This window comes from Vipera berus (assembly GCF_964194415.1).
Source record: "Vipera berus genome assembly, chromosome: 1".
Lineage (NCBI taxonomy): Eukaryota > Metazoa > Chordata > Lepidosauria > Squamata > Viperidae > Vipera > Vipera berus.
Genome location: NC_138202.1, coordinates 149,960,819 through 149,988,790, shown reverse-complemented (window position 1 = coordinate 149,988,790; position 27,972 = coordinate 149,960,819). Strand labels below are relative to the sequence as shown.

At 39.7% G+C, this 27,972-nt stretch overlaps 1 protein-coding gene across 2 annotated transcripts in view; it reads right to left on the bottom strand.

Annotated features, from left to right (window-relative positions):
* The window catches only part of GPD2 (glycerol-3-phosphate dehydrogenase 2), a 93,765-nt gene that overhangs the window by 18,335 nt on the left and 47,458 nt on the right, over positions 1-27,972 (bottom strand). For both annotated transcript variants that reach the window (XM_081340367.1, XM_081340368.1), the window contains 3 exons: positions 9,163-9,327; positions 8,129-8,273; positions 2,083-2,276 (listed from right to left, as the gene is read on the bottom strand). In XM_081340367.1, coding sequence (XP_081196493.1) covers positions 2,083-2,276; positions 8,129-8,273; positions 9,163-9,327 — 504 coding nt within the window. The remainder of the gene's footprint in view (positions 1-2,082; positions 2,277-8,128; positions 8,274-9,162; positions 9,328-27,972) is intronic.

Below are 27,972 nucleotides of genomic sequence, written 5' to 3'. Positions count from 1 at the left end.
TCTCTTAGCTCTCTATCATCCATGTACCGCCTATTCCCCATAAATAAAATATAGGCATGGAAGTCTAAATTACCGTTGTGATCTTCCTTCAGTGGACTAAAAACTCTTACACAGGCTTTTGCGTGTGAGTGTGCATGTGGGGAGGATTGTTTTAAGGACAATACTTTCACAAGGGTGTTAACAGAAAAATCAATAATGCCTTGTAAAAATATCTCGAAAGAACAGAAATCTAAGAAATCAATGTTGTTCTGCCAGGGTGTTTAGGCCACCAAAATGAAGTGCTAATCACTGAAATAAGATACCATATTACATTTATAAATTAATGAAACTAGAAAAAGCAGCATGTGTGACACTATAATTAAACAGCTGGAACACATCCAAGCCTGTGTAAGTTGATAACCCTGCCACTGTCTTTGGCAGCAAAAAGGCAGGTCTGCCGTGAGTTGATACGGCCAGCACAATTGCTAATTCTCTAACAGACAATCTATAAACACGACTAATTACACACGAGGAAAACAGTGCACAGCTCAGGTTGGTTACTTTCAAAAGCATTAAAATGCTCAAGAAAACTACTTTTGCAGAACTGCCTTGTAAATAATTAAATAAACAAACAACAAACAAATGCTGCCTTAATCAATTCTCCAAGCTGTAGCCTAGTAGAACCAACCACCTTGCCTGACAAACTTCAGCTCTTTTATTAATTTTTGCAAGAAAGGCCCTAATGATAATGGGTTTTCTCCCCTCCTCCTCCTGTAGACCATTTTCCTTTAATGGCTACAACAATAACAGAACTATCAATTATCCATTTCAAGGAAGAACAAACAAGCAATCTAGAATGTTCAGTCTTTTTTATTTAAAAAAAAAGATTACGATTATGAGTATAAATTTACAAAGGGCAGGTCAGAGTCTGAATCTTTTTAGAGAATCACTTTAAATGAGCTGGATGATTAAGGAACTCGGTAATGAAATCTGTTCAGGTCTCCCAGTTATCAAATCTCATTCTGGAAGGACAAACCACTAGAAAATCATTTAGGGTGCATCTCTACTTAAATAAACAAATGACAAAGTTCAATTTGTTTTCTATGAGTTTTATAATTCAGGGAGTGAAGGAGGAGAAAGAATGTATTTTATTAAAAAATCACTTTAGAACACAGCAGAAAGGTGCGTTCCTCAAACTAAGCCATTTTTTTAAAAAAACGAAACAATGGCAGGTGAGAGGGAAGTGGTTTTCTAAGGAATGTAATGGGACCACATTTTAAAAAGTTAATAGGGACTAACCTTAACTTACATCTTAATTCAATTAAAATTAGGTTTTGCCACATTGAAAATTAAAGGCTTTTTGAGAGTCACATGCAACACTAGGTTCTTCAAGTTGTGTCATCTTGGTTTAGAATAAAAAGGACATGACAGAAATCCAGTGCTGTAAATCCTGACTCTTTAATAGATTGGCTATGCAAGAAAAGTGAATTGGTGCATGCTGCAATTATTCAATGTGGTAGCAGGGCTGTGCTGTGGAGTTTAGATATGAAAAACCAGGATTCAGACTCATAAACAAAGCCGTTTACCCTTCACAGAAGTGCTGATAGCACAGATATTCCCTGCAGAAGATCCTAATTGATAGGGTATCTCCATTGATACTATGGAAGCATCATAAATAAAGAGAAGGGCAGAACTGCGGCCAGTGTATGTCTTTTGTGTGCATGTAACTGGTACCTCCTATTAGCAGAACTCATTTAACACTGTGGAGTTCCAATGAAAGTCTTTCTTCCAACTTACTGATGGAAGTGGAGGGGAGGGGGAGAGAATGATCAAAATATATAATTTCTTCTAAGCCAAGGGAGGCATTCATAATGCAAAGGAACTTCTAAAAGTATGTTTTTAATATGAGTTACAAGTTACATGTAAAATGAGGCACAATTAGTACAGTTACTCTTCAAGGATATATTTTGATCCTGTCTGTTTACAATTATGGTAAAAAAAAACTTTGGGAGGCAGGGATCATGTGCTCTTGTGATGGTCAAGTTGTATATTTCTGCCTTAAAGCGACGAATAAAATTACATTTTAATGTCACTGAAAATTACCTTCAACATCACAGCTAAGATAGTTGCGTACTTCTGTCAAAATGAAGTTGATATCTTTTTCTGTAGGTATCGGGTGATGGGTAACTTCAGTTGCAGTATCAGTAGTGCCAGCAATAGTCATCTTTTGCCATGGCAGGAAGAAAATCACTCGTCCATCACTAGTGGATGGGTCAAGAAGTCCCATATTATCAGGGCTAGAAGAAGCCAACAAAAATATTACTTTTTTTTTCTTCCCAGGTTCTTTGAAAATGTTCCTTTGTAAAAGCTTCCTTAAAGCAAAATAGCAATGAGTACTACGTTATTAAAAAGTGCACCAGAGACACTGGAAGAGTATAGGCAATATTGCAATCATGGATTTGGATCTAATATTATGTTGACAGGTGTTTCATGCCCAAATTGCAGCAGATCTGGGTGCAAGTGTGACCGTCACTTGCAACAAGGGAGAAACAAGAAGACCTGAGACACAAGCTGAAGAACACCTGTAGCTCAGGGATGTAGCTCACAAACTGATTGTTCCTCAAAGTTCGGAACCTGCTGACACATCATAGATAATACACATGCAATCATCCATTATATCTCTTCAGACTGTACTTGGGAGTTAGTGTCGTGGTACAGGACACAAGTATTCACAAAATTCTCAAGAACAAAATTTCAAGCAAGTATCTGTAGTCTTCTGCTTTAACAGTAGATGAATGGTAATTTCTCTTTCTCCAAATTATTAAAATCCTTCTTGATCACACAAGGCCTTAAGACAAAAACCAGGGGTGACATGATGATGATGAGTAATCTGCAGTTAGATTCACAATCTAACACTGGTGAAAACTTAATAATTCAAGTCCTAATTAAAGACCTAAGAATTATTAAGATAGTGCCTAAGGATATAGGCAGTTCCAAGCAAGGTGTTTATTTATATATATATATATTCAGGTCTTATAAACTCAAAATTTGAATTTAGATATTGCTCCAAGGCTCCCAGTCATGATTAATATAACAGTGGATTTCTTTTTCCATATAATAATTATTATTTACTGTTGTTATTCTTTGCTCTGGGGACAAGATTAAGGGAAATGAACACTTTCTCAAATAAAATACTCAGAGAATTAGATGAGCGGAAATGTATAAATAATATATATTGAAGGTGCACATTAATTGGAAGGAACGCCATTTGGGGCCAGTTATATGTGAGAAATTAATTGGTTTGCCTTCTGTGAAAGAGGTATTTAGTAGTAGCATCAAATGGGGAATCAAATGATTAATTCATGATCTAAACTCTGGTTCTGATCTTGGCCAAATCATTTGTTTTCCATTTTCTTTAATACTTTGTGACAGAGGCCAGCCAAGTGTTTTGAGAAAGGTACCAGCAGGTTAAGAGAGCATCCCACTGTTTATTCCTATAATGTTTCTAACAGAAATAAGGAACATAAACACACACGCACACTTATGAACTATAATTGCACCAATGAGAAAGAAGATTGCTATGCCACATTCTCTTTCCTTACTATTAGCAAGTTGGATTTGTGCTCATGTCCTAGTAATAGCAATAAGCACTTTGACTTATATACAGTTTCATAGTTTTTTACAGCCCTCTCTAAGCAGTTTACAGAGTCAGCATATGGGCCCCAACAATCTGGGTCCTCATTTTACCGACCTCGGAAGGATGGAAGGCAGGTAGAACATGCTTGCCCCTCCATCCTGGCAGCCTATTTTCATACACAGTGAAGTCCTTGCTGCAAATGGTTCCTACTTATAGTGTTCCTTCAACAAGGCATTACAATGGAGGCAGTTGGGTTTCTATTACTGGATCCAAAGGTTCTCCATTTCCATGAGAAAGGCATAATTTGGGTGGCTAATGGCTAATCTCTCTCTCCATGCTTTTTAAGGAGAAGGGACAGTGGTGGGATTCAAATATGTAAACAACCGGTTCTCTGTGTGGATGCTGCTTCCAGTAGTCCATTTTGGGCCTGGGCAACAAAAAAATAGCTATCGTTTCTACCGAAGTGGTGCGAACCGGCTGAATCCTACCACTGAGAAGGGGGTTTTAAAAGAAAAAGAACCACCTGAGTTACATGGATTATAACCTTCAACAGCCATTGCTTAGTGCACAGAACTAGCTCTACTGTGATGGAAAGAATTAGTTCAGCCATGATGGTACTAATACAATTTTTAAAGTAGCAATACTGTGGGATCCTTTGTGTTTTCCCAGTTTGGTTGATTTCTTGCAGACGTTTCACTACCCAACTAGTAGTGGGTAGGAGTGCTAGGAGGGATTGGGGTTATACCAAAATCACTTGTATACATTATATACAATGGGGGGAGTATATCTGCCTCTATGAGAGAGATGGGCAGTTCCTTAATATAACAGATAAATATATACATCAATAAACAACATGATTAAAATATTAGAAATATCAAAATACAGAAAGATTATATTATTCTTATTCATTATAGATAATTGTATTTTTTTTCCCCTGCACAGGTCTGGGTAACAGAAAAATATGCATGAGATGCTCCTCAGAGAGATAATGACAATTATATACACTCGAAGTCTAACTTCTACACTAAGTCTTTGAGATGATATTTATATATAGCTTAAGGATACATTTGGAGAAGAACAGCTTAAAAAGTAGGTGTCAACATGGACTTGTGCAAGGTAAACTATGGCAGATAAGTAATTACTTTTTCAAAATGAAATCACTATTGATTTAAAGAAGCCAGGAAACTAAGAAATTTAATATACAGACTCAAACTATTTTTTTTAAAAAAAAACAACTTTGGACAAGTTTCAAAATGAGGTTTCTAAATTGCCTTAAAAGAATCTGAACTGTAGATTGAGTACGTTTTTGAAAAGGCTGCTGGGAGACAATTTTCATTTGTTTCGACTGCCACTGACTTAGCTAGAGGAGCCAGAACCCAAGAGAAGGGTTAACTTTCATATATTACCGCCTTGCTCAGTTTATTTCGAATAACTACCAGGGTTCGGCTGCCTAATAGATTGATTCCAAAATTTAACATGGATGAAATTCCAGATGTCAATAATAATATCCACCATTCACCATATAATAATAATATTTAGCATTTATCCACTGCTTCAGAGGAATCAAAAAGCTTGACATACAACCGGGAAGAGGAGCCACTGCCCATTTCTGAGCTTCTGAACTACGATTCCAGCCACCAGTCTTACTGGTCGTGCTGGTTGAGGCTACTGGGGCTAATATTGTTCAGCATCTGGAGAACTGTTAGCTCTTTATCCTTTGTATCTCTGTTATCCATACTTCTTTTTAGCATTTCAAGTTAATGACTGATTAGGGAACTGAACGCATAGCTTAGGCTCTGATTGCAGCAATTGACTCTTTGGATCAAGTGCCTGTTTTTCCATTTTTCTGACAGGCAGAATGACAGTCAATCTAAAAGCAACACCCACTGGATTGAGGTTTAAAATTATGAAGAGATTACATGCTAGTATCGCTGGGGTGAAAAAAAAGTCATACAGTCTCTTGCTTAAGTGAAAACATGCATTGGAAGAATAAATTTAATGAGTGCAGAGAGAACACTGGGACTATTAATGAAGAATATAAAAATTTAAAAACCCGATGGGAAATGCTTGCAGTGTATTAACATTAAATTAATTAAATCTAAGGTACGTCTACACATAAAATGCCTTTAAAACTATTTATCATTTCCCCCAGATGATGTCAAAGTACTTTTCCAAAGAGATGAGTAACTGTTAATGACATGACGTGCATTTTCTTTAACAAGACTCAGACCGACACCAGAGGTAAGAACCAACTGCTTAAATTAATACATACATTTACATTTCAGCATTGCATATTTATTTATTATACAGGGACATTCCTTGATTTATCAATCTCTAGGATGAAATCAGTAGTCTTAGAATGCCATATCTAGGGAGCAATTGCATTTGAAAGAAATCACAAATATTGGATGACTGTGAGAATAAGCCAAAGATGGAGGTAGACAATGAGTATATGATGAATAAGTAAGCTAATATGTCCCACTTATGTACAGACACCCTCTCGATTTTTATCTAAAATTGGGAGATAAAAGACCAGCATTAGGCATCTCCAATCTCTCTCCTGATAAAACAGAACCAGCAACTTTGTTTTTATATATACCATACAGGCGGTGGTGGGATTCAGCTGGTTCGCACCACTTCGGCTGAACCGGTAGCCGATTTTTTGTTGCCCAGGCCCAGGATGGACTTCCAGAAGCGGCATCCACGCAGAGAACTGGTTGCTCACATATCTGAATCCCACCACTGGATACAGGTAGTCTTCAACTTACAATCATTTGTTTATAGTGACCCTCAAAGTTAAAACAGCACTGAAAAAAGTGACTTATGACCGTTTTCCACATTTACGATGATTGCAGCAACCCGCCATGGGCATGTGATCAAAATTCAAATGCTTGGCAACTGGTTCATATTTATGATGGTGGCCGTGTCCCGGGATCATGTGATCACCTTTTGCAACCTTCTGACAGTGGGGAAGCCAGAGTCACTTAACAACTGCAGTGATTTGCTTAACAGCTGTGGCAAGAAAGGTCGTAAAACGCAGGCAAACTCATTTAGCAACTGACTCACTTAGTAATATAAATTTTGGCTTCAATTGTGGTCATTAAGTCAAGAACGACTTGTAGTCCTTTCACCCCTTTTATGCGGAACGGTGGCAATTCTTTTCTTTTCTTTTTTTTTTTTTTTGGTGGATGATGCTGCAGTTGCTGAAGGACCCCCGCAAGTTAAGAAAAGCCATGCTTTACTAATCCTGCGGTTCCCCGTTCTGAATTTTTATATGACTGAATCTACAATCTAGTTTATAGCACGTTCCCTTACCAAGACGGCAAATTCTATTAGAACTGAAGCTGGAAACCAAATCCTGGGCTATTTGACAAAATAAAGTAGATGCTGCCCTTGGGCCAAGCAGATTTATTCCAGTTGCATTAAATAGGCAGCTCTACAGAAAAGCTCTCAATACATTAATAAGCCCTAGGTTCAAAGGAATTTGGCATATTTATGTATCAACCCAGAACTCATTTCAACCGCTTCCCAGTTGTCCCACACAAGAAAAGGGGGTTGTGATCTTAGTTAAGCCATGACGTATCATTTATGCAAGGAGGGGCAGTGAAGAGCAGGACAATAGACTCGCTACATCTGCCTGGCCAAGCCTTGGCGCAGCCTCTTCAGCAAGCAGAACATTTGGGATTTTCATTTTCTCATTCGGTATTCCAACATATGGGAAGGAAACACTGCCCTGCCACAAGCAGAAGGGCACATCTGAACGAAACTCCTTATTAGCGGTAATATTTAGCATTCATAGAGTACAACTGAATGTACTGCGTGAATGCTAAGGGCTGCAGTAATTTTTAGACTACTTGTGTCAAACTGGTCAACTGTCTGCTACGCTGGCTGAGCCAGCAACGACTTGCTGAAGATTATCTAGGGCTTCTCCTTATGGCCAATAACCTCTTTTGAATTACTTCACCAACGTGAGGGTAGAGAGAATGCAATGTGGGAGAGAACACAACTCTTTAGGGCCTTCGTTGTTTGAGACAAGAAGGAAAGTGGCATGGAGAAAATATTCCCATCTGTTAAGTCACCCCTCTACGAAAATTGTCCAGTTAGGATTCTTCCAAAGACATTTGTTCCCCAAATCATACAGATATGGCAAACTCTGGCTTTTGATTGGGATAAAGGGAATGGCCTCCACTCTTCTTTCAAAACTCCAGCTGTCTCCTCCAGTTGCAGGGATATTTTAACATGGGGGCATTTTGAACAACAACCATTAAAAAAAGACTAGTTAGCTCTCCTATATAAACCTGCCCGCCCCCTTAGTAAAAGTGATGGATTATGCTTGACTCGTTCAAAATAATTTTCCATACAGCAGGTAGGGTGGGGGGAAGAAATGAAGGCCTGAATTCAACATGGACCATTTAAGCCAGAAAACATTTTCTTCAGATTCCCCTGCCCCACCTCTGTTAGATTCACATCTTAAAGATTGTTACAAATGGTCTGTGCTTTGAATACTGTTACCTGTAATAGCCGGGCATCACAATATGAACACCTGCACTTGGCTGACAGATGTTTGGTACTTCCTGCTCATCCATTTTCCGCACAGAATCTGTGAAAGGTCCTGTAGCATTGATAACACATTTGGCTTTGACATCAAATTCCTGCCCTGTGAAAGAAAACAGCATCAATCACATACTCCATTTGTTTCTCTCTTCACTGACTCTCTGGATTATTAATTTATCCATGAAGTTAATCTATTGTGAAGTGTGTGTATAAAGACACGCGCACTCAGACTCGTACCCGTGCACGCAGAACCCAGCAGCTCGCTTTCCTGCAAAATTAGAACAGAGATGGCTTTACAGCCAAGAGTACGTTGACTCCCCAATCTTTAAAGATTGAAGATCGGACTTGTCGAACGAGGGAAAAGAAGTAGAAAAGAATGGTTAGCAACTTCCTCCCTTTTTTGGCCCCATCATTTGGTTTTACTTATCGATTTCTCTATTTAATGACATTCTTAAACCCTGAAATTTGTTAAATGGTACTATTGCTGAACGCACCACCACCCGGCATTTCAAAACGTCAGCTTTGCTTGACAGAAGGGCTTGGATGTAAAGCACAACTTAGCTTGCCAAAGCACTAGGATTTGAACGAAAGCCTGACAGAAGTTAAGGATGATTGGCGGTAATGACATGCCACTGCACTTTGGAAACATGCCTTTTTTGTCAGCTAAGCGATATTTACAAACTGCACTCTCCCTTCACCCACCTTTCTGCACTTAGTTTGAGGAGGAAAGGATTTCCCCATTTCTTTTAAGGCGGAGTAAAATGCCTTTCTGGGCAGCAGAGCTTCCCCCCCCCCACTATGCTCAAAGTACGGGCAGCTACTGAGGTGAAGGGCTACAGGGAGAATCTTGGCAGCCACCCAGCCCCAGAAAGGATAAAAAGGAAGGGGGTCTCTGAAAAACAGAAAGACACACACACACACAGTACCTGGCAGAACAAGCTACCTGGAGACAAGGGGCTTCATAAATGCCACGGAGAGCCCAAAGGACATACCTGTTAGAACATCCCTGCACCTTGCTCCAGAAACCCGGCTCTTCCCGCTTTCTGGATCCATCTTCTTCAGCAAGTGCACCACTTCAGTGTAATTGGCTATGGCAGCCCCATACCTGGCAGCAGTGAGGGCGATGGCAAGGTTCATTCGTGCATCGTTGTGCTGTCCTGCAGCGGGGGGGTTGGGGAGGGGCACAATCACAGAAGGACAGGAGTCACCTCCAGCCACTGATTTGTGGTATGGAAGGGTGTCAGAACCAATCTGTCACATCTCTCCCTGTCACACTGAATAGCCCTGATGGCTGGTCAGGTCTAACAAGAAATATCCAGAGAATCACAGACTCTGCATAGCGTAGCATATTCTCCTTAAAAAAAAAAGGCAGCAGAAACTGCACAGACATTTGTGGAGCGCTGGGATTCTTGTCCAGTGGTGAACTTACACGCTATAGCTGAAATGCGTGTATTTTGCATCCAGTCCAAAACAAGGCACCCACTTTCTGGTACTGGAGAAGGCGGAGATGGCAATAATACAACCTCTTAAAAGATGCATTTCTTGACAGCCCCACCGGTGTTAATTAAGCATCTCTATTAGCACGTGTACGGAGTGACATTAAAAAAAAAAGTTAACGATCTTTCAGAGATTCTATCGCTAAGCTTTACCTTCCTACATAACAGTCCTTTCATGCACACTTGAAGTTCACAACTTGCAGCATTTACAATAAGTATGCGGGTGATGGAAAAAAAATCTTTGGACATGCAAAGTACGCACGAGGGGGAAAAAACCCAAGGGTTAGGTAACAGATCACTTTAAACATATATATATCATTAAAGATTTATTGCTGAATTTTCTACTTGGAGGTAGAGGGAATCAACATGGAAGGGAGCACGTGGGGGGGAGGGAGGGAGAGAGAGAAGGAAGAGTGGAGATGATTAATTACTTCAAAATAGTGGCATCACCTGAGACTTTCTATTTATTATTGCCACTGAAGTTAAAACCCTGTCTGTTGGCTGGGAGCAATTATTCCCCGTAGCAAGGGCCAAGCTCTATGTGCCCAGCATAATTAATTACCAAGGGCTAGGCTTCTGAAGGCAGGGTTCAGCATGCCCAAATGTTGGGACCAGCCACATCAAGATAATACTGGTAAAGGGGGGGGGAGAGAATGGTAATAGATACTGTTGTTGATTTATGTAGCCGGCATACCAAGTGTTCAGTGTAAATGATTTATGTAAAGTTCGTCCCTTTCAAATTCTGCTTCAGCAACACCCAGACACTAAGCAAGTAATCCGTTTCAAAAAAAAACCAAAGGGCAAAAATGTACAAAAAGGATCAATGTCTCCCAGAATTCATCACCTCTCCTAACCTGTCTTTAGAACTTCTTCTTAGGCCAACCTGCTGGAAGGAAAAGAAATGAACCTAAACGGGGACTTGTGGGGGGGGGAAAGGAACTTTGGAGCAAATTTGTGTGAAAAACTGAGTACAAGAGCACGGGTGAAAACATTCACTGTATTTAAATGCCTAATAAATGAATAAAATGGGACAGATTGCACAGTTTGAAGAAGATGACAAAGAACCTAAAAGAACTGCAAACTAAATAAATGGAAGAAAATGTGGTTAGGCACACAGACAGAGAGATATACAGGGGCCCAAATGAGGTATCCCTATTGAAAATAGGCAAGCATTTTGTTCATGACTTGAAAAATATCTGACTAAATTTCTCTGCTTGGGCATGTGGCCTCTGAACAGCAGTCTTTATCAATTCTGATCTTCGATTTTCTAAAAGCAAAATTACACGTTCACATCTACACCGCATCTATGAACCTGCAGAGGGAATTCCAAGATTGGCGGAAGATGTTTCCCTCACAATAAATAACAGTATAGAAGTTCTAGGGATAGCCTCCCATTAAGGAAGTGTTAGCAAAAACTCCTTTCACTTAGGGCAGGCAACCTCGGCTCTTTTATGACTCATGGACTTCAACTCCCAGAATTCCTGAGTCAGCTATAAATTCCTGAGTCAGTCATAAAAGAGCCGAGGTTGCCTACCCCTGACTTAGAGGAACGTGGTCTCTAAATCAAAAATGGATCCACAGAATAAAAAGACATCTAGAGACCTTCCATTTGAAGTAAGAGCGAGCACATAATTATTATAAAAAGATACATCAGGAAGACAGAAATGAAAACTGATCCTAAAAAAAAAAAGATTTATTTTCATTTTTATTTTCCTCCGGTCTTATTCTTTTGCCTTATGTAGCGTGTTCGCTTGTTCAGATAACTGTGGCGTGTGAATCAAAGCTTAAAATAAGGAGCTCTAGCTACTCTTCTTCTGTTACAAGAACTGTTTGTATAGTTGACATGGCAACTACAGAATGAAAAGCATAGTGGGTAGCTGTCCCTCACCAGATGCCGGGGACCATGTTTTTCTCAGAATTCAAAGGCTTCCTTGGCTGGGGAATTTTAGAGGAGTTGCAGTCTCACTTGTGGACATTGTCAGGTGAAGGAAGACTAATACAGGGCCGTTCACAAAGTCAGGTGAAAGTGAATGTCATACAGAAGAACTGGGCAAAATGGGGGGATTGCATATATTTATACAGTAAGCGTATTAAAATAATTCTCGTCAGTGCTAAATAGATACTGCAAACATGGAACTAGAATCTTGAATTCATTTTGCAGGTTTACATTTTATTTTTCCAGGAATCTGCTTGATTTGCCACAAATGAACGGAAGGATTTTAATACTGGTAGTTCTCAACTTACAACAGTTAACTTAGTGACCACTGAAATTTACAAAGGCACTAAAAAAAGGTGACTTGCGACAGTTTTTCACACTTAAGCAGCATTCCCCAAGGTCCTGTGACCAAAATTCAGACACTTGGCAATTGACTTTTATTTATGACGGTTGCAGTGGCCCTGGGTCATGCGATCACCTTTTGCTACCTTCTTACAAGCTAAATCAATGGGGAAGCCTGTGTTACTAACTTAACAACTGCAGTGGTTCACTTAATAACTGCGACACAAAAATGTCACAATATGGGACAAAACCTGCTTAAGAAAGGTCTCACTTAGCAACAGAAATTTTGGGCTCAATTGTGGTAAGTCGAAGACTACCTGTGTCAGACCCAAACAAAGCAACAAACAAATGCAGTTGTTTGTCTTAGCCCCGGTGTAGTAAAATTTTTATTATGGTAACCCTATTCTTCTTAGGCCACCTCTGGTTCAAAGAACAGCATATCCAATTTCTCCAGATTTCTCATCTGGTCTGATGCAATCAAACAAAACAATATTAAATGTGAGAGGAAACATCATTGGTCTTGGATTGTACAGTATATGCTATGAAAGGTATTTTCCTAAAATGAATTTGCCAAACAACAGTTAATTCCAGGCATCCCTTGAACATGAAAGCCAGTTGGGTGACTTTGGACCAGTTACTTTCTCTTAGCCCATGGCTGGCTCAGGAATTCTGGGAGTTGATGTCCACGAGTCATAAAAGAGCCAAGGTTGCCTACCCCGTCTTAGCCAAACCCACCTTGCAAGATTATTGTTGTGAGTAAACTAGGAGGCAGATGTATTAAGTATGTTCTCTTCCATTGACTAAAATGTATAAAAAGGTGGAATAAAATAATAATAACATAATAAATTAATAAATCTGGGTTTTTTCTTATAAAAAAAGAAAAATAAAAACTGAAAAGATTGAAATAATTTTTGGACTCAAAGGGAAACTTTAAAAGGGGCCTGGCTGACTGCCCAGGGAAATAGATAAGATACATAACCTTGAGAACTTTGCAACAACAGCTGTGAAAGGCTTTGTGTTCCCTACCTAGAAAAAAAAATTCTCTCTTTTGGATTTTCTAAATGTAAAGCCTTTAGCTTAAAATACCAATATGGAAGAAGACCAGGAACAAAAATTTATTTATGGATGAAGATCAACAAACTCTCGCTATGTTGAAAACACTAATCCAAATTCTTACCACAACCAATGAAATACTAAGAGGCTATGTGAAGGAACAAGACAGCCCAGATATGAAAGCCCAAACTTTGACCACAACTAAAGAATCATCTATACAAAATAAAATAGAAAAAATGAAACATTCAAGTATGATGACAGAAGAATCTACTATTAAACAAATATTGATATTTGAAAATCCAGAAAAGACATTGACAACTTGGAAAAAGGATAAGGTTTCTTATACAACTCAGAAGGAACTAGAGGATCTAGAAAAACAACAGTTGGATGAGAAGACAAACAATTCAGAACAACTATGTCGGTATGGAAGAATAAAGAGACGACCCACTAGACCTACAAGTCCTCTCAAAAAATGGCAATCAGATGGTTTTGCCAATATCAATTAATATACATGATATTACAAGGAGATTGGTTCGATGACCCAAAAACAAGGACATGGAAGATGATTTGGCAAAGGAAAAAAGCCAGAATAAGACTCAAGAAGAATGGAGTTTCGACCATCTTATTGAAATCTGAAACAGAATATACTTAAATAGATAAGATGTGTATGTTGAACACAAGACATTGTTATGAACTGAGATAAAGAAAAAATTTTGGTCATTAATATTTAGCAGTATAAATATTAATAGCTAATTTGAATATTGATTTGTGCATAAAGATCATGTAAAGGTGAATAATGTAGACAAGCTAAAATCCTATTGTTGAAAGTAATAAATAGGTTTATATGGAATGTTAAAAACAAAAATTATCAGTTTAAGCAAGAGAGCAGATACAAAGAGGAAGAGAGGAAGTATTAAATATTGAAATAAAAAGAAATTTTGATTACTGCTTAAAAAAACAACTGAAAATTAGCAAAAAAAGAAGGATATCATATTGTATCCTTAATTTGTTGACACAGAGGGTGAGAAGTAAACGGCATGTGTATTTTGAATATTAGATTTTGTGAGGAATGGTGATAAATTGGGAGTATACTAAAAATCTTGGGAATGATAAATATCAAACGTTAAGTCTAAATGTTAGTGGAAATTAAAATTGAAAAATCTATTAGGTCATTCATTGTCTAAAAGATTGTATGCTAAAACAATTAGAATATGTGTAAACTAAAAACTATGGATATATGTAAGAAAGTTATTTTCTATGCGATTGATAGGATAAAACTTGTCTTTAAATCTACAAATAGACAGCATATATGAAGGGAAAAAGAGAGGAAATGTTTATGGTAGCAATTTGAAATCTGTACTAATGATATCTGTATGTAATTGAGTTACTACTACCCAGCCACCACGTTGCTTTTCAAAATATGTGAATGTAATATTAGAAAATCAATAAAATTTGTGAAAAAAGAAAAAGATGCACTGAAGCTAGTACAAGGTTGACTGACTACTGGAGACATCAAACTGGCCTGTTAAGAAAGACCAAATGAAGAACAGAAAAGAGATGTGGCAAGGCAAAATATTCCATAACCTACACATTAAAAAAAAAAGTCAGATAACAACAAGACCTGGAAATGGCTAAGAGCAGGAAAGTTGAAAATCTGTACAAATTATCATGTGACAGTAAAGAAAAATTGGTGGAAACACAGTTGAACAAGAGGCTGAGAAAGGAACTGAAATAAAAGGCTGAAGGCGAAAGAAATGAAAAAAAATACTGCATTTTTGAAGTTACTCAAAATATAGCTCAAGTTGTGTGCCTTCCTCTTCTTTTTCATTCCTGCAACTAAATACAACAATCTACTGCATGTACAAGCACATATACTGATAGTCCTCATTTAATGATCACAATTGGAACAAGCAACTCCATCACACTAAGCAGCATGATCGCTTTGTGAATCATCACATGACGGCAATGGACTTATGACCTCATTTCCGCTGTGGTTAACCAAGTCACCCGTGGTCGTTAAGCAAGACATCACGTGACCATGTCTTGCCAATTTGACTGCTGGATTCTCTACTGACTCTGCTTGTCAGAAACCAGCTGTGAAGCACACAATGGTGATCACATGACAACAGGATGCTGTGATGGTCATAAATGCCAACTGATTGAAATGTGCCTAAATCTTGTGATACCAGGGACACTGCAACGGTCGTAAGTGTGAAGAACCATCCACATCAATGTAACTTTGAATGGTCGCTAAACATGGCAATCATTAAGCAATGAATAAACAGTATGTAGGCATTTCATCATAATGGAGAGAAGTGAGTTTGTTAAAAAATGTTTGAAGCTCATAACAATGCATTAGTTTCAGGGAAGGACCATCCTTTATATTATATTAGCATAACAGAAGAACTCAAGGATTAAGAGTCTCAACACAGCCCCATTTTACTATCATGGCTCCGTTATAGTATATTGGACTGCACCAGTGAAAATGCTCTAATACTTAACTCAGCTTCATCATTTCCTTGTTTTGAAAAGGAACAGGATTCATTCAGCAAATGTTTTCAAACCACTCTGCCCGCTCCCCACCACGTCTTCATAATTTTCCCCATTTCTAGTTCCCTACAAAATAGTCACAAGCGAAATGTGATTTCAAAAGAGCAGATCACCCATAAATGAGGGGGGACTTGCCTATATTAATTTAATGAGAGAACAGAGGCACTGTTTTAGTGCTAAAACATTAGCACAAATGGTTCAATCCCAGTCCCACTTGAGTTCTATCTAGAGACTTGTCAGCCTTATGACAAGATTCTGGACCGTTGGCTGTTGAGTTTCATCTAATGTAACACCGTGAAAAAGCATCAACTGGCATATCAATATTAAGAAAATTGTTACAGTGGATGAAGAAAGCCACATTTTAATACAGAAAATGGAAGGAAAAAAATCAGCATTGCATCTTCATCGTCGTCGTTGTTGCTGTGCATTTAACATAGGTTAGTGATAAAGAATTTTATATATTTGGGGGAAACACGGAGTGGCAAAATCTGTTTGCTCCAAAGGTAGACGCAATGATGCCTTAACCACTAGACCAAACTGGAGAGTTAGTCTGTTCTAGTGGTTAAGGCACAAGGCTAAAAAGCAGGAGAGTGTGAGCTCAAGTCTCACCTGGCTATGAAAGCCACCTGGCTGACTTTGGGCCAGTCCCTCTCTCTCAGCCCAACCCACCTCACCTCAGAGGGTTGTTGTTGTGCAGAAAATAGGAGGAGGAGGGTGTGTTGGATATGTTCGCTGCCTTGAGGTATTTGTAAACATAATAAAAGTGAGATACAAACAAAGAAACAATGAGGCTCACCTATAAAAATTGGACCCAGTCAGAGAGATGGGACTGGGATGACATCAGGTGTGAAACCGTACTCAGACTCTTAGACATATAGTACCAGAGGCCTTACTGGATAATGAATTTCTCCTTGAGGGGGAAAGATTGCTGAGGGACAGATCAGAATTAGGATTTACTTGGTTGTAGTGGCTTTTAATTATGTTGTTACCCACTTCTTTTGTATCAGCCTTCAACATGTCAGAGACATCTTATTGCCATGTCAGTTAAGTAAATGTGTTAAAATGAAAACTAAACGTTGTCAGTGGCAGTTTACGGGAGCCACACTGAAATGTCACTCAGAAAAATGTCATGACAGCTTTTCAGTGTCCATTTTACAATACTGGGAACAAGTGCAGTGATGTCAGGGTATGTTACTAAAGAGGGGATAATTAACATGTCTCATGGGTATATATATAAGTGCAGATGTGTGTGTAAACAAACAATTTTTTTCCCCACACAGGTCAAATTCTGAAGCAGTATGGAAAGCAGAAGTAAAATCATAAGTCACGGCCACATAATTTTTCACTTAAATCAAAGTAAGGTTGCAAGTTCACTTGCGGTTGCATGATTTTTCTTCTTGGTGACCACATTTCTTAGCAACTACCCAAATTCCTGGTCCCAATTGTGGTTCTAAGTGAGGACCTACCCAGAGAAAATGATAAAGCACCGCAGAATGAAAACTCATACTAACACAAACTACAATAAAATGTTGCCCATTGCAAATGTGGTCCTGATTCGCTAGCTGTCCCCACGTTCACTGGAATCAAAGAGCCCTTACAATCTTGTGGAATACAACCAGAATGGAGACTTCTACCATCTCAAGAGAACAAGATATTCTATAGCATGGGGTCTACCACCCAGAAGGCACACCTCTGGGCTATCATCCTTTTATCCTTATTTGGGGGGGGGGAGAAACCATGAGCAATTGCGTTGAATGTACAGATGGGGCAGGTTCGAACTCATGAGACAATCTTGGGGATACTGTAAGCTCAGTGTCAAGTTTTGTAATGTTTTATAAGAATGCTAGACAATCAATGACCTATTGGTTCATCATTTCAGAGATATTTCCTCACCTAGACAGACAAGCAGAATGACCAAGGTGAGCAAAAAATCAGTGGGAGGGACTCACCATTGACTTCCCTTGTAGGAAGCTGGCAGGGAACATTGGAAATAATGATGATCATGTGACTGCAGCTGACCATGGTAGCACAGTGATGCAGTAGCATTAAAGCAGACACAACTTTGCCAAATTTCAACCCCATGGGGTTCTGGGTCCCGGATTTTGGACACCTTCTGTAAGTTAGCCCACCTGGGCTACACTGATTCAAAAAATATTGCTCTATGATGCATCTGTTCCAACTGAAGGTTACAAACATTCATACTGACACAATTTGTACAATGTTTGAGTTAGCAAGGACCATCTTATTCTGCTCACATACTGTACATATCTTTGGTTCACTATCTTAAACTAGGAGGATGAAAGATGAGATATAGAGTTAACAAATAAAGTAAAATAAGCACACACATACACAAACAAATTCTAACAGGCAGTTGTATTGTTTTCAGTTCAAATTGACCAGACCTATTTTAAAAAAAAGTAGAACCAGTCAACAGTTTTATAAACTACTGTCTGCTTCATAAGACATCAAGAAAATTCTACCTTACATCATTTTGTCTAAACCAACTTGGATTATGATCCAAGGTATTAAAAGAGACAGGGGACAGTATGTCAGAGAATTACTTTTCATGAAGCAAGGTGACTTCATCCCTCACCAGAAATATGTGGTAATTTTAAAATAAATTATGAGAAAGTTTTATTCACTGTATAGAGAAAAAGCTAGCACCCTACAAAAACACAGAGAATACCAATACTGTACTATGTATTCACTTCAAAGGCAATCATAGACCACAAAGATGCCAAAACAATGAATACATTTAGATAACAGAGACTAGAAGTGCTTAGTGCAATTCTATAGAAATGTTTTTGATATGAGTCAAATACAGCTGATTACAGGAAACCTAGAGCCAAAACCAAGAGCTGCTTCCTACTTTTACTTTAGACTCTCACAAGCACCCTAATGCTGCACTGTCATTTCCCACAGCAAATATTATGTATGGCCACCAGCTTCTCATACTTAAACACCCCAGGGTACCACAGGGCAGTGAGAACAAAAAGCACATGTACAAAGATTGCTATTGACATTTGTCTGCCATTAATTTATGCTTGCTGTCTGATGGAATTAGCAATGTCCCCTATTTACTCATCAGGAAATTCTGACTACAGTTTTGAAATATATACAGAGAGATATATAGATATATGTAAACCCATTGGATAATCTTGTTATGCTCTTTCCTCCTCATCAAACTAGCATTACCAACTTCGACTGAAACCAAGCTGGGAGATTTCCCTGTTCCCGACCAAAAATGTGCAAGCACTGCATGCTTGTAACTGTGTGTGCACACAATGCACGTATCTCGAAGAGGAACAGAGAGAAAAATATTTTAATAATCATGCATATTATTTTAATGAATATTAATTATTCTACTGGAGAAGAACAATTATGCTAATTTATCTGGAGAAGAACCAGGCATAGTTGGCCAACAGATCTCAATGGAAGGTGATACAATAAAGGAAATTGAACGGCGTGTTTAATGTGGTTGGCAGGCATCCGCAAGCTAAGCATAATTTTCAAGAACAACCTCCTACTATGCCTGAAGAAAAAAAAATTTTGAGCAGTATCTACTACCTGCTCTAACATATGCTGGTGAAATATGGACGCTAACCTCACAATTGATACAAAAGCTACGAGTGGCACAAAGAGCCCTGGAAAGACTCATGCTTGGCATCACAAGACAAGATAAAAAGACCTGCACGTGGATTAAAGAACCAACCAGCGCATACGATATCATGAAGAAAGTAAAAGAATTGAAATGGAAATGGGCTTGTCACATAGCAAGAAGCACCTGATGGCAAGTGGACCAAGGCAGTCATAGAATGGATCCCACTTGATAAAAAGGGTCCACGAAAGAGACCAAAAACAAGATGGATCAGCGACATCAGCAAGTATTACGGGCTCAGTTGGCAAAAAAAAAGCTCAGGACTGCATTGGTTGGAAACATGCGGAAGAGGCCTTCATCCTGGAGGGGCTAGACCACGGCTGAGAGGATGCTGATAAATTATCCTACTCTAACAATACTAATTAAACTCTATTTTAAAAATTAACTCCCACGTATTGTACATCTATAAACTATCGTTCTCTGTCTCACACACAAGCCACTCGTAAACCAGTCACGCCAGTGTACACGTACACTCCTTCCTTCCTTCCTTCCAAACGGAGCAGCAACTCTCTCCCTTCCAAAAGAAAAGAAAAAGAAAAAAGCAGGATGGTAAAAAGAAGAGTTAGCTGTACCGGGAAAGAAGAAAAACTACAGAAATTGTGTTCAAAGGCTTCAAAAGAAGTGAGTTTTAGCCCCACCTGAGGCAGGAAGTTAGGTGTTCTTGGGCCACAGCACTTCTGAAATCTTGCTCAGAAAACTTCAGGGATTGCAACCACAGCGACTCGAAGGCATGCATGCGTACACGCATAAAAATATCACCAAGCAAACAGCCCTTTTTTCAGGAGAGCTGATGTTCCAGCTTCTTTTAAAAGACATTCATCTAATGTCTCCAGCTACTTGCATCTTGCTTGTTTTCAGTACAGCTAGGCCTCGTTTACTGACTGCCTCTTTCAATGACTGTTCGCAATTAGGACGGTAATGAAAAAGTCATTTCCCAACCAATCCTCACATTTACAACCTTTGCAGACCCGTATAGCAAAGGAAAACTTGAAGTTAAGATCCTAAGCACAGTTGCAGGTTCACATGGCTAATAGATCAAGTTGCCAGTCCCAATTATGGCCACTCAATGAAAACTACCTGTAGTTACTTCTACTCAGTAATTATAAGGCATATTTCCTCACATTGTGGAAAAGCATATGAAACACCACTCATCTTTTCATCCAGTGAACACAAAACTCCAACGTTAATGTTTGATTATGCAGGGGATTGGACTACTAGAACAAGGGTGTCAAACTCAATTTCATTGAGGGCCACATCAGCATTGTGGTTGCCCTTGGGGGGCCGGGTGGGTGTGGCCAGGGTGGGCACGGCCTACTGGGTGGGCGTGGCTGGAATGGGTGTAGCCTACTGGGTGGGCATGGCCAGCTCTACATCGTTCATGTCAAGGGGGCCTGTGGGGGCCTGGGCAGGAGTGGGACAGATCTGAGGGTCTCTGGCAGAAGGAGATGGGACCGGGGCAAGTGCCAAGGCATGGTCCAGTGGAGGAGCCTCACAGTTCCTCTCAGGCCATGGTGGGGGGGGGGGGCTGGATGGTGGCACGGAGGTCAAATGCCCAGCCCAGCCCTCAAGCACCCGCGGCACTAAGCCCAGCCCCACTTTCCCAAGGGGGGTGCACAGCTGCACTTACCTCCTCCTCAAGGCTACTGCTGCTGTGCTTGCTCTCCTTAGCCAGGTTGCTCATGATGGGTACGAGGGCAAAGTCAAGAGGGAAGCCCACTCCCTCTCCATATGAGGAGACCTGGCTTTGTATCCAAAGCTTCCTTAGCAATAGGATGGGAGACCCCCCCCCAAGATAGGCCAGGAGGAGGGGGCAAGGGGATGGTGAAAGGGCAGCAGGGCAGGACTAAAGCAGGACTTACCTCAGACCCTCCCTCTCCTTCCTTCCTTCCTTCCTTCCAAGAGTGGTGGGAAAATATTTGAGATGAGGGAGAAAAACAGGCAAGAAATGCAGCTGGGGAAGTGTCATCCTTCATGAGGAATGAAGAAATGCACCATCGCCTGGAAGTGGCCAGCACATGGCCCTCGTCTACTTCACATATCCGGCTTGGTGGGCTCTTGGGGAGGGGATGCCATGAACAGCATGAGAGTCGATGTTACCTGCGCAGTGCTGCCCAGCCCCCAGCCTGCCTGATTTTGGCAGGCAGCGGGGCGCTCTCCACACAGTGCTGAGAGGCTGAGCCAGGTGACATGAATCTGAAGAGAAGTGCAACACTGCCCAGGCCCTAGCGTGCCTGAAGTAGGGAGGACCATGTGCTGGCCACTTCCAGGCGATGGTGCATTTCTTCATTCCTCACAAAGGGTGATACCTCCCCAAGGTGCGCCCAGGGGGCAGTGCCAATGCGGCAGGGGCTGGTCCCTCGCTGTTTCCAGACAGCCTTGTGGAGCTAAGACTGAATGTATTTCAGCATAGATGGCCACCACGAAATTGTACATTGGCCCCCGGCCGGCCTGAGCCGGGGCCAAGGCAGCGGGGGCCGTTCCCTCACTGTCTCCAGGATGGGTTCGCGGGCCACATGAAACCACTTTGTGGGCCGGATTCGGCCCCCGGGCCTTGTGTTTGACATGTCTGTACTAGAAGGTCCCTTCCAACTCTCTTAGTCTGTATAATGGCCAATGAACAGACACACTCAAATGATGCCTTCTGCGAATCAAGTAAAGAAAGAAAAAGGCCCTGAAGGAAGTTGCCAGGATTTAATGCACTGAGGTCCTAACTTTATGGGAGGAAGATGCTTCTTATAAAAGCGCATCAAAGGCAATCCTCCTGGGTCAAAGGTTCAAAAGACACCTAATGTTTTTTTGAGTTAGTTACCCTTTATAAAGTCTTTGGCCAAGATCCTGAACAATGGAAAAGCTCCTTTCTATCAGGCTCCTAATTACATTTCCACATATTACAAGTAGTCCCTGATTTACAACCCGAAAAGGGCCCCAAAATTTGCTCATTAAGTGGTACGGTCATTAATAGAGGCGTTGTTTGTGCACCTGATTTTACCACCTTTTTGCCATTCATTAAGTGAATCACTCCTAGTTGTTAAGGGAGACGTCATATGTCCACAACTTGAAGCCTCCTGCTGTGGTTTCCCCACTGACTTTGCTTGTTGGAAACCTGCTGGGGAGATCACAAACAGCAATCGCGTGGCTGCAGAATTCCATAACTGTCATCGGCATGAGCCAAGCACCCAAATTGAGATCATGTGACTCCAGGGACACTGTTCCAGTCATAAGTAACAGAACAGGTTGTACGTCACTTTTTTCAGTGCCACTGTAACTTCGAACGGTTGCTAGATGAATGATTGTTAAGCAAGAACTATAACTATAAATCTACCCTAGAAAAAGCACGAGATAAAATTATGAACAGGTTCTGAATGCAATGTTTACATTGTCTTTTGATACCTCAAATCCTTATTAAAACAACTTTACTTGATTTTATATTAGCTGGAAAAGACTTCAAAATATAAATCTTAATTTAAACACAGAAGTACCTGGAAAAATAACTTGAGTAGTGGTCCCTTTGCATGGACTAAGGCAGCTTTTACAACCCTCGCAACTCCAGTTACTATATTTTATTCCCTACAAATAGATTTCAGTCAAAACACTTCTACAACAATCGAGTAGGACCCACTGAAGAGAAAGACAAGTGTGCAGGCTCATAAACACAATTCTGTAAAAATCCAATGTAATCCATTCTTTTATTAAGCACAGTGAAGGAATAACCATCACAGAATTGTCTTTACAAGGGATGTTCAGCTACTATCCTAACATCACACAAGTGGAAGCTTAACTTTGTTGCAACAATCTTCTCTTCCTTTTTAAAGCAGTATCTATGGCACCATCGTCACTATTTCATGGAACGAGATCCATATTTACTAATGGCCAGTGCTTTTTTTCTAAAAAAAAAAAAAAGGTGCCGGAACTCAGAGGTGCTGTCACCGGGAGCAATGCCAGTATCTTGCTACGGCGTCGCCGCCTGTCCTTTGCACCCCCGCCCCTGCGGCTCGGAGCCACATGCTGCGGGGATTCCCCTCCCCACAGCCGCCATGGGGATTCCCCTCCCCGCAGTTGCCACGCCGCGGCCCGTGCTGAGCCCCCACCCAGAGCTGCTCCGAACCCTGACCCAGAGCTGTGTTCCTCATGGCAGTGGTCTCTGGCACCAAACAGCCTCTTTCCAACCACATCCAGAAAAATTTGTAACAAACATTGGAATTCTCAAGGCCATGTTTGGTATTTCCCAGCAATCTGTTACTGGAAGGAAAAAGCAATCCCTGTTTCTTTGAATGTCTGATATTTTTAAAAAGGCATATGCTACTGACTACGCTTATGCACATATGTAACATCTTTTGCTAGGATACATGACCACTGCTTTTCCAGAATGTGAAAAGTGGAAGATTGTGACTAAACAAAATTTTAATGTACAGATAATACCACCAGAAATTATTTTAGCCTTTTTAATAAATGTTGTTATTGATGTTAAGCTCACCATGGAAAACATCATATATTGTTATGTATTTACTAGGTTAATTATTTAAAGATTGAAGTGCAACATAACTAGATTCTAAATAATCTATTTTTCAAAACACACAACAGTCCAAACAGTAAAACTAAAGTCCAAATTAAGAATATTTCATTCTTAAGAATTGTTTAATTTAAAGTGGTTTAGTTGTAATAGATGGTTATAGATTCAAAATAGTTTAAGAGTTTACAAAAGATACTAATTTTTTTCTAGCATCAGCTAAATTAGACATACTACATTGAGAAAAATGTTTCTCATTTCTTTCCTGTTACCTTTATTGATTTCATTGCAGAGATGTTAACATAGGAAATAGATTATTTTGTTATCTAATTTTACCTTCCAAAAGACAGAAGCAGATGAAAAATGTGAGGTTCTTTCCTGTTGACTTTTTTGAATTAGCTGTTTTAGATTCTGAAAGTTTAGTTCCTAAAGAAGTAACCTTGTAAATAATTTTAATGTCCTCCTCTAGTGCAGGGTAGGCAACTTTGGCTCTTTTATGAATCAAGGACTCCAACTCCCAGAATCCCTGAGCCAGCATGGCTCAGCTTGGAAACCTCTTTCTTTCCCCTCAGCATGGCTGGCTCAGGATTTCTGGGAGTTGAAGTCCACGAGTCATAAAAAAGAGCCAAGACTGCCTACTCCTAAAGCCAATAGAGGGAGGTTTTTGTTTTTGAAAAACAAAAGGTGCCGGAACGCCGTTCTGAGCATTCTATGAGAAAAAAAGCCCTGCTAATGGCCTATTATTAAGTTCACATAAACTTCACACATATAAATTATATGCTTCAATGTAATCTTTTCTCTTACCACCCCATGGCACGCTGGGGTATACCAAAAGCATTTGCAGGATAATGCTCAAATAATGTTGAGAATAATCCTGTACCTTTAAGGACGGCATGGGACCTGAAGCACACCTTCCCTCCAGGTTTCCCTCTGCAAGAGTCAGCATTTGATTCCCAAGCCAAAATGCATCAACAAAACAAAGCAAAGTCTGGACATTTCATCCAGATCTTCATAAATTTGCTGCCTTAAACTCGGAACACGCAAATGGATGAATCTAGCCAGTCAGCGAGCAAAGCCAATTTAATCTGTGGCTCCCCTGAGGTAAATGTAGATCACAGTCCTGCCCCCACCTCCAATTCAGCCATAATCCCTGGTTCCTGGAGGTTAAAAAAAGCACTGAAGTGAGGAAAATTCTGCAGTAGGATATAATGATCCAAAATGACAGGGACAATAATGACAATGAATTTCATGTCTCCCAGTCATGCGCTAGGAATGCTTGACTGGGCTGACTTATACAATTAAATTGTTACAGGTACAGCAGGAGATGCAGCTATCATAGGCAAGTGTTTGGGAACGGTGCCTCCAGCAACCAAAGTGCTTTCAAATGCACAGCCAGCCTTCTGTTACAAGCAAACTAGGCATCCATTGGTACGTTTGTGTGTGGGGCGGTGCCCTGCAACTGGGGAGGCGGGAAGAAGGAAATAGCCAGTGAACACACACCAAACTTTTAAGGGGTACCACTGCAGCCGCAGAATTTTATTTGATAACTTTAAGAAAAGAGATGATTTTTGGAGAGCTGGATAAACAGAAAGAAGCCTTACAGCAGGGATGTCCCTGCTGGGTGGGGAATTCTGGGAGTTGAAATCCACAAGTCTTAATTAAAGATGCCAAGGTTGGACATCCTTTCCTTATAGCAACCTTGCTACAGAGCCCATGTGCAATGTTCAGTCCCCTTTTTATAACACTGCCCAAATTTACCAGCAACGCATCGAATGGCTGGGAAAAATTTTTCAAAATTTTTAAACAAAAGAGCAATCAAAACAACACGCCGATTGAAAGATAATCCAAGCCAAGGGGCTAAAAACCCTGCTTCTACCCACGCCGATGAAATCACAGCCATGCATACTGTGGTTCTCAGGAGCCACAAAATGAAGCAAAACAAACCATCTTTACAAATGCAGCTCTTGAACAGCTTACCATTTTATTGCCTTGTGCCTGCACAATAAATAAAATCACCTGCAATTCATCAGAACGGTGGGGTCCTTGCTGCTCTCTGAACTTGATGGTTTTGTTGGAAACGTTTCATTACCAAACTAGGTAACATCATCAGTGCTAACAGTTTGGTAATGAAGTCTGCAAGAAAAGCCCCAAGCTCAGAGAGCAGCAAGGATCCCACGGTTGAATCCTGAGCTACAAATCTTCTCTTCTATTGATAATTCATCAAGATATTTCCTTCTATTCACATGAGATCATAGTATAAAAACTCCTATAATTAAAAAGATCCCATTGCTCTGAAATGCAGCACCAAATCAGCTTCCTATAATCTTTTTTACTGCAAGTAATTGCAAGTTTTGTGTAGAGATTTCTCAGTTCATAGAAATGATTCAGAAATAATTTTGAGTCTCCGGACTGCCTTTAACTACCCTTAATAGTTTCCTCACTTTGCTCCTTGCTCCCCCATGGATTTCTACTGATATAAGAAGTTGTCATAATTCTATTGTGATGTACATGCTGGGTTTCACCTGTGAGAAACCTTTACAATAGCAGCTTGTGACAATAGTATTTTTTATTTCAAAATGAGAAAAAACGTTTTAAATAAGTGTATGAAGTTTTACAACTGCCTAAATTTAAAACTGGGCTGGATCTCAATCAAACACCTCAAGTGTCTCAAATTATAAATTAGTCAAAAATGAATTATAAACCTGTAATTTCTCATAATTCAGCACACACTGAAAAAGAAGCCATAGGAGTCTAAGAGAAATTGGGTTCCTATATAGCTGTTGACAGCTTAATGAATGTTCTACATTTTTCTCATTGATTTCTTTATGCTTCATCCTTCCCCTACATACATTAAAATAAAATCTCATAAAGTTTACAGTAGGAAAAAAAATCTTTTTGAAACAAAGTCACTTTATATTTCCACTTGCCTTAATTAGTTTTCTCCAATTCTAAATACTGTCAACACAAAGTACTTACATGTATTCCCTGTACCTGTGTTATCTCTATCAGATTTTTTTTATTCTTATTTAATTAACAAATGTAGGAGGCAGGACCTATTCAACATAACTTCTCTACAATACAATTTATGCATGTCTGTTTGATAGGACCTATACTAAGAAATTTCAAATTAGATAATACTTCTATTTCCATAGCAATCAGTTTGATGAGATCCTGCAAGTAGGTTATGAAGTCTTGGTATACATTTCAAAATTAAACAAATGTGTGCATCCAACCAATCCTGGCTGATCACAAAAAAGGCATCAGGGTTAATAATTGGATAGAAAACCACCAGAAATTCTAGGGCTACAAACTAAAAATGGAAGGTAGAAAGAAACATCCTAGAAAAAGGTAGGCCAAACCACCTAAATAATCTTGAAAAACAAGATCAATCCCTACATGGACACCTCTGCAGTTACCAAAATTCAGACTTGAATTGGAAGAGATTTTATTTAAGACATAATGGAAAAAAGATCTATCAATCTTTAAACCCACCTACATACACTTGAAGAAAAACCTTTAAAACTTTGCTATACTTACATGTAAAAGTTTACTACATTTAACTTCAAGAAAAATGAGCCTGAATGTCCCGTGCCTCTCCTCAAAAAAAGATCAGACCGGAAAGAAAATCTTCGGCCTCCATTTAAATCACCAAATGCTCTTTGATAATGCTTAAGTTTAAATTAACAAAAACAAATCGTTAAGAAAAAAGCTGTACATTTTCCCAAGGATCCTATATGGTACTTTTAAAAATGGCTTACTTACCCAGTTTAAAAAAAGGGAAAAGCTGGTTACAAGAAATCTTAGTCTAGCTTTTCCATCATGCCCCTTTTTAATTTTTGTTGAGATGCATGAGGTAAAATGACAGATCACTGCTCAGATAGCAGCCACATTTCTCCCCCAAAATGTTGCCTTTTTTGCTATTCAAGAGTATCCAAACACTAACAAAGGCTAAATAAAGCTGACATGTACCCTTAAGAAACAAAGTTGTAAGTTGTAGCTTCAAAGGAAACCTTGAATAAATAGGACACATTGTGTACAGCTAGGCTAACATCCAACATATGCTTTGTTTTCCTGATGCTGCGACAGAGCACGAATAGCCCCTGGTAAAGTTTGTGATTTGCACTGGCTGGTATAGCCAACATTTATAATATTTCCCTTTTTTGCCTGTATAAACTTAAAATGGAATTAAGAAAGCTTGGAGCAACAATATGTGGTAGAATATGAACACTCTGGTATATCACTGCTTGGACAAATTACTAT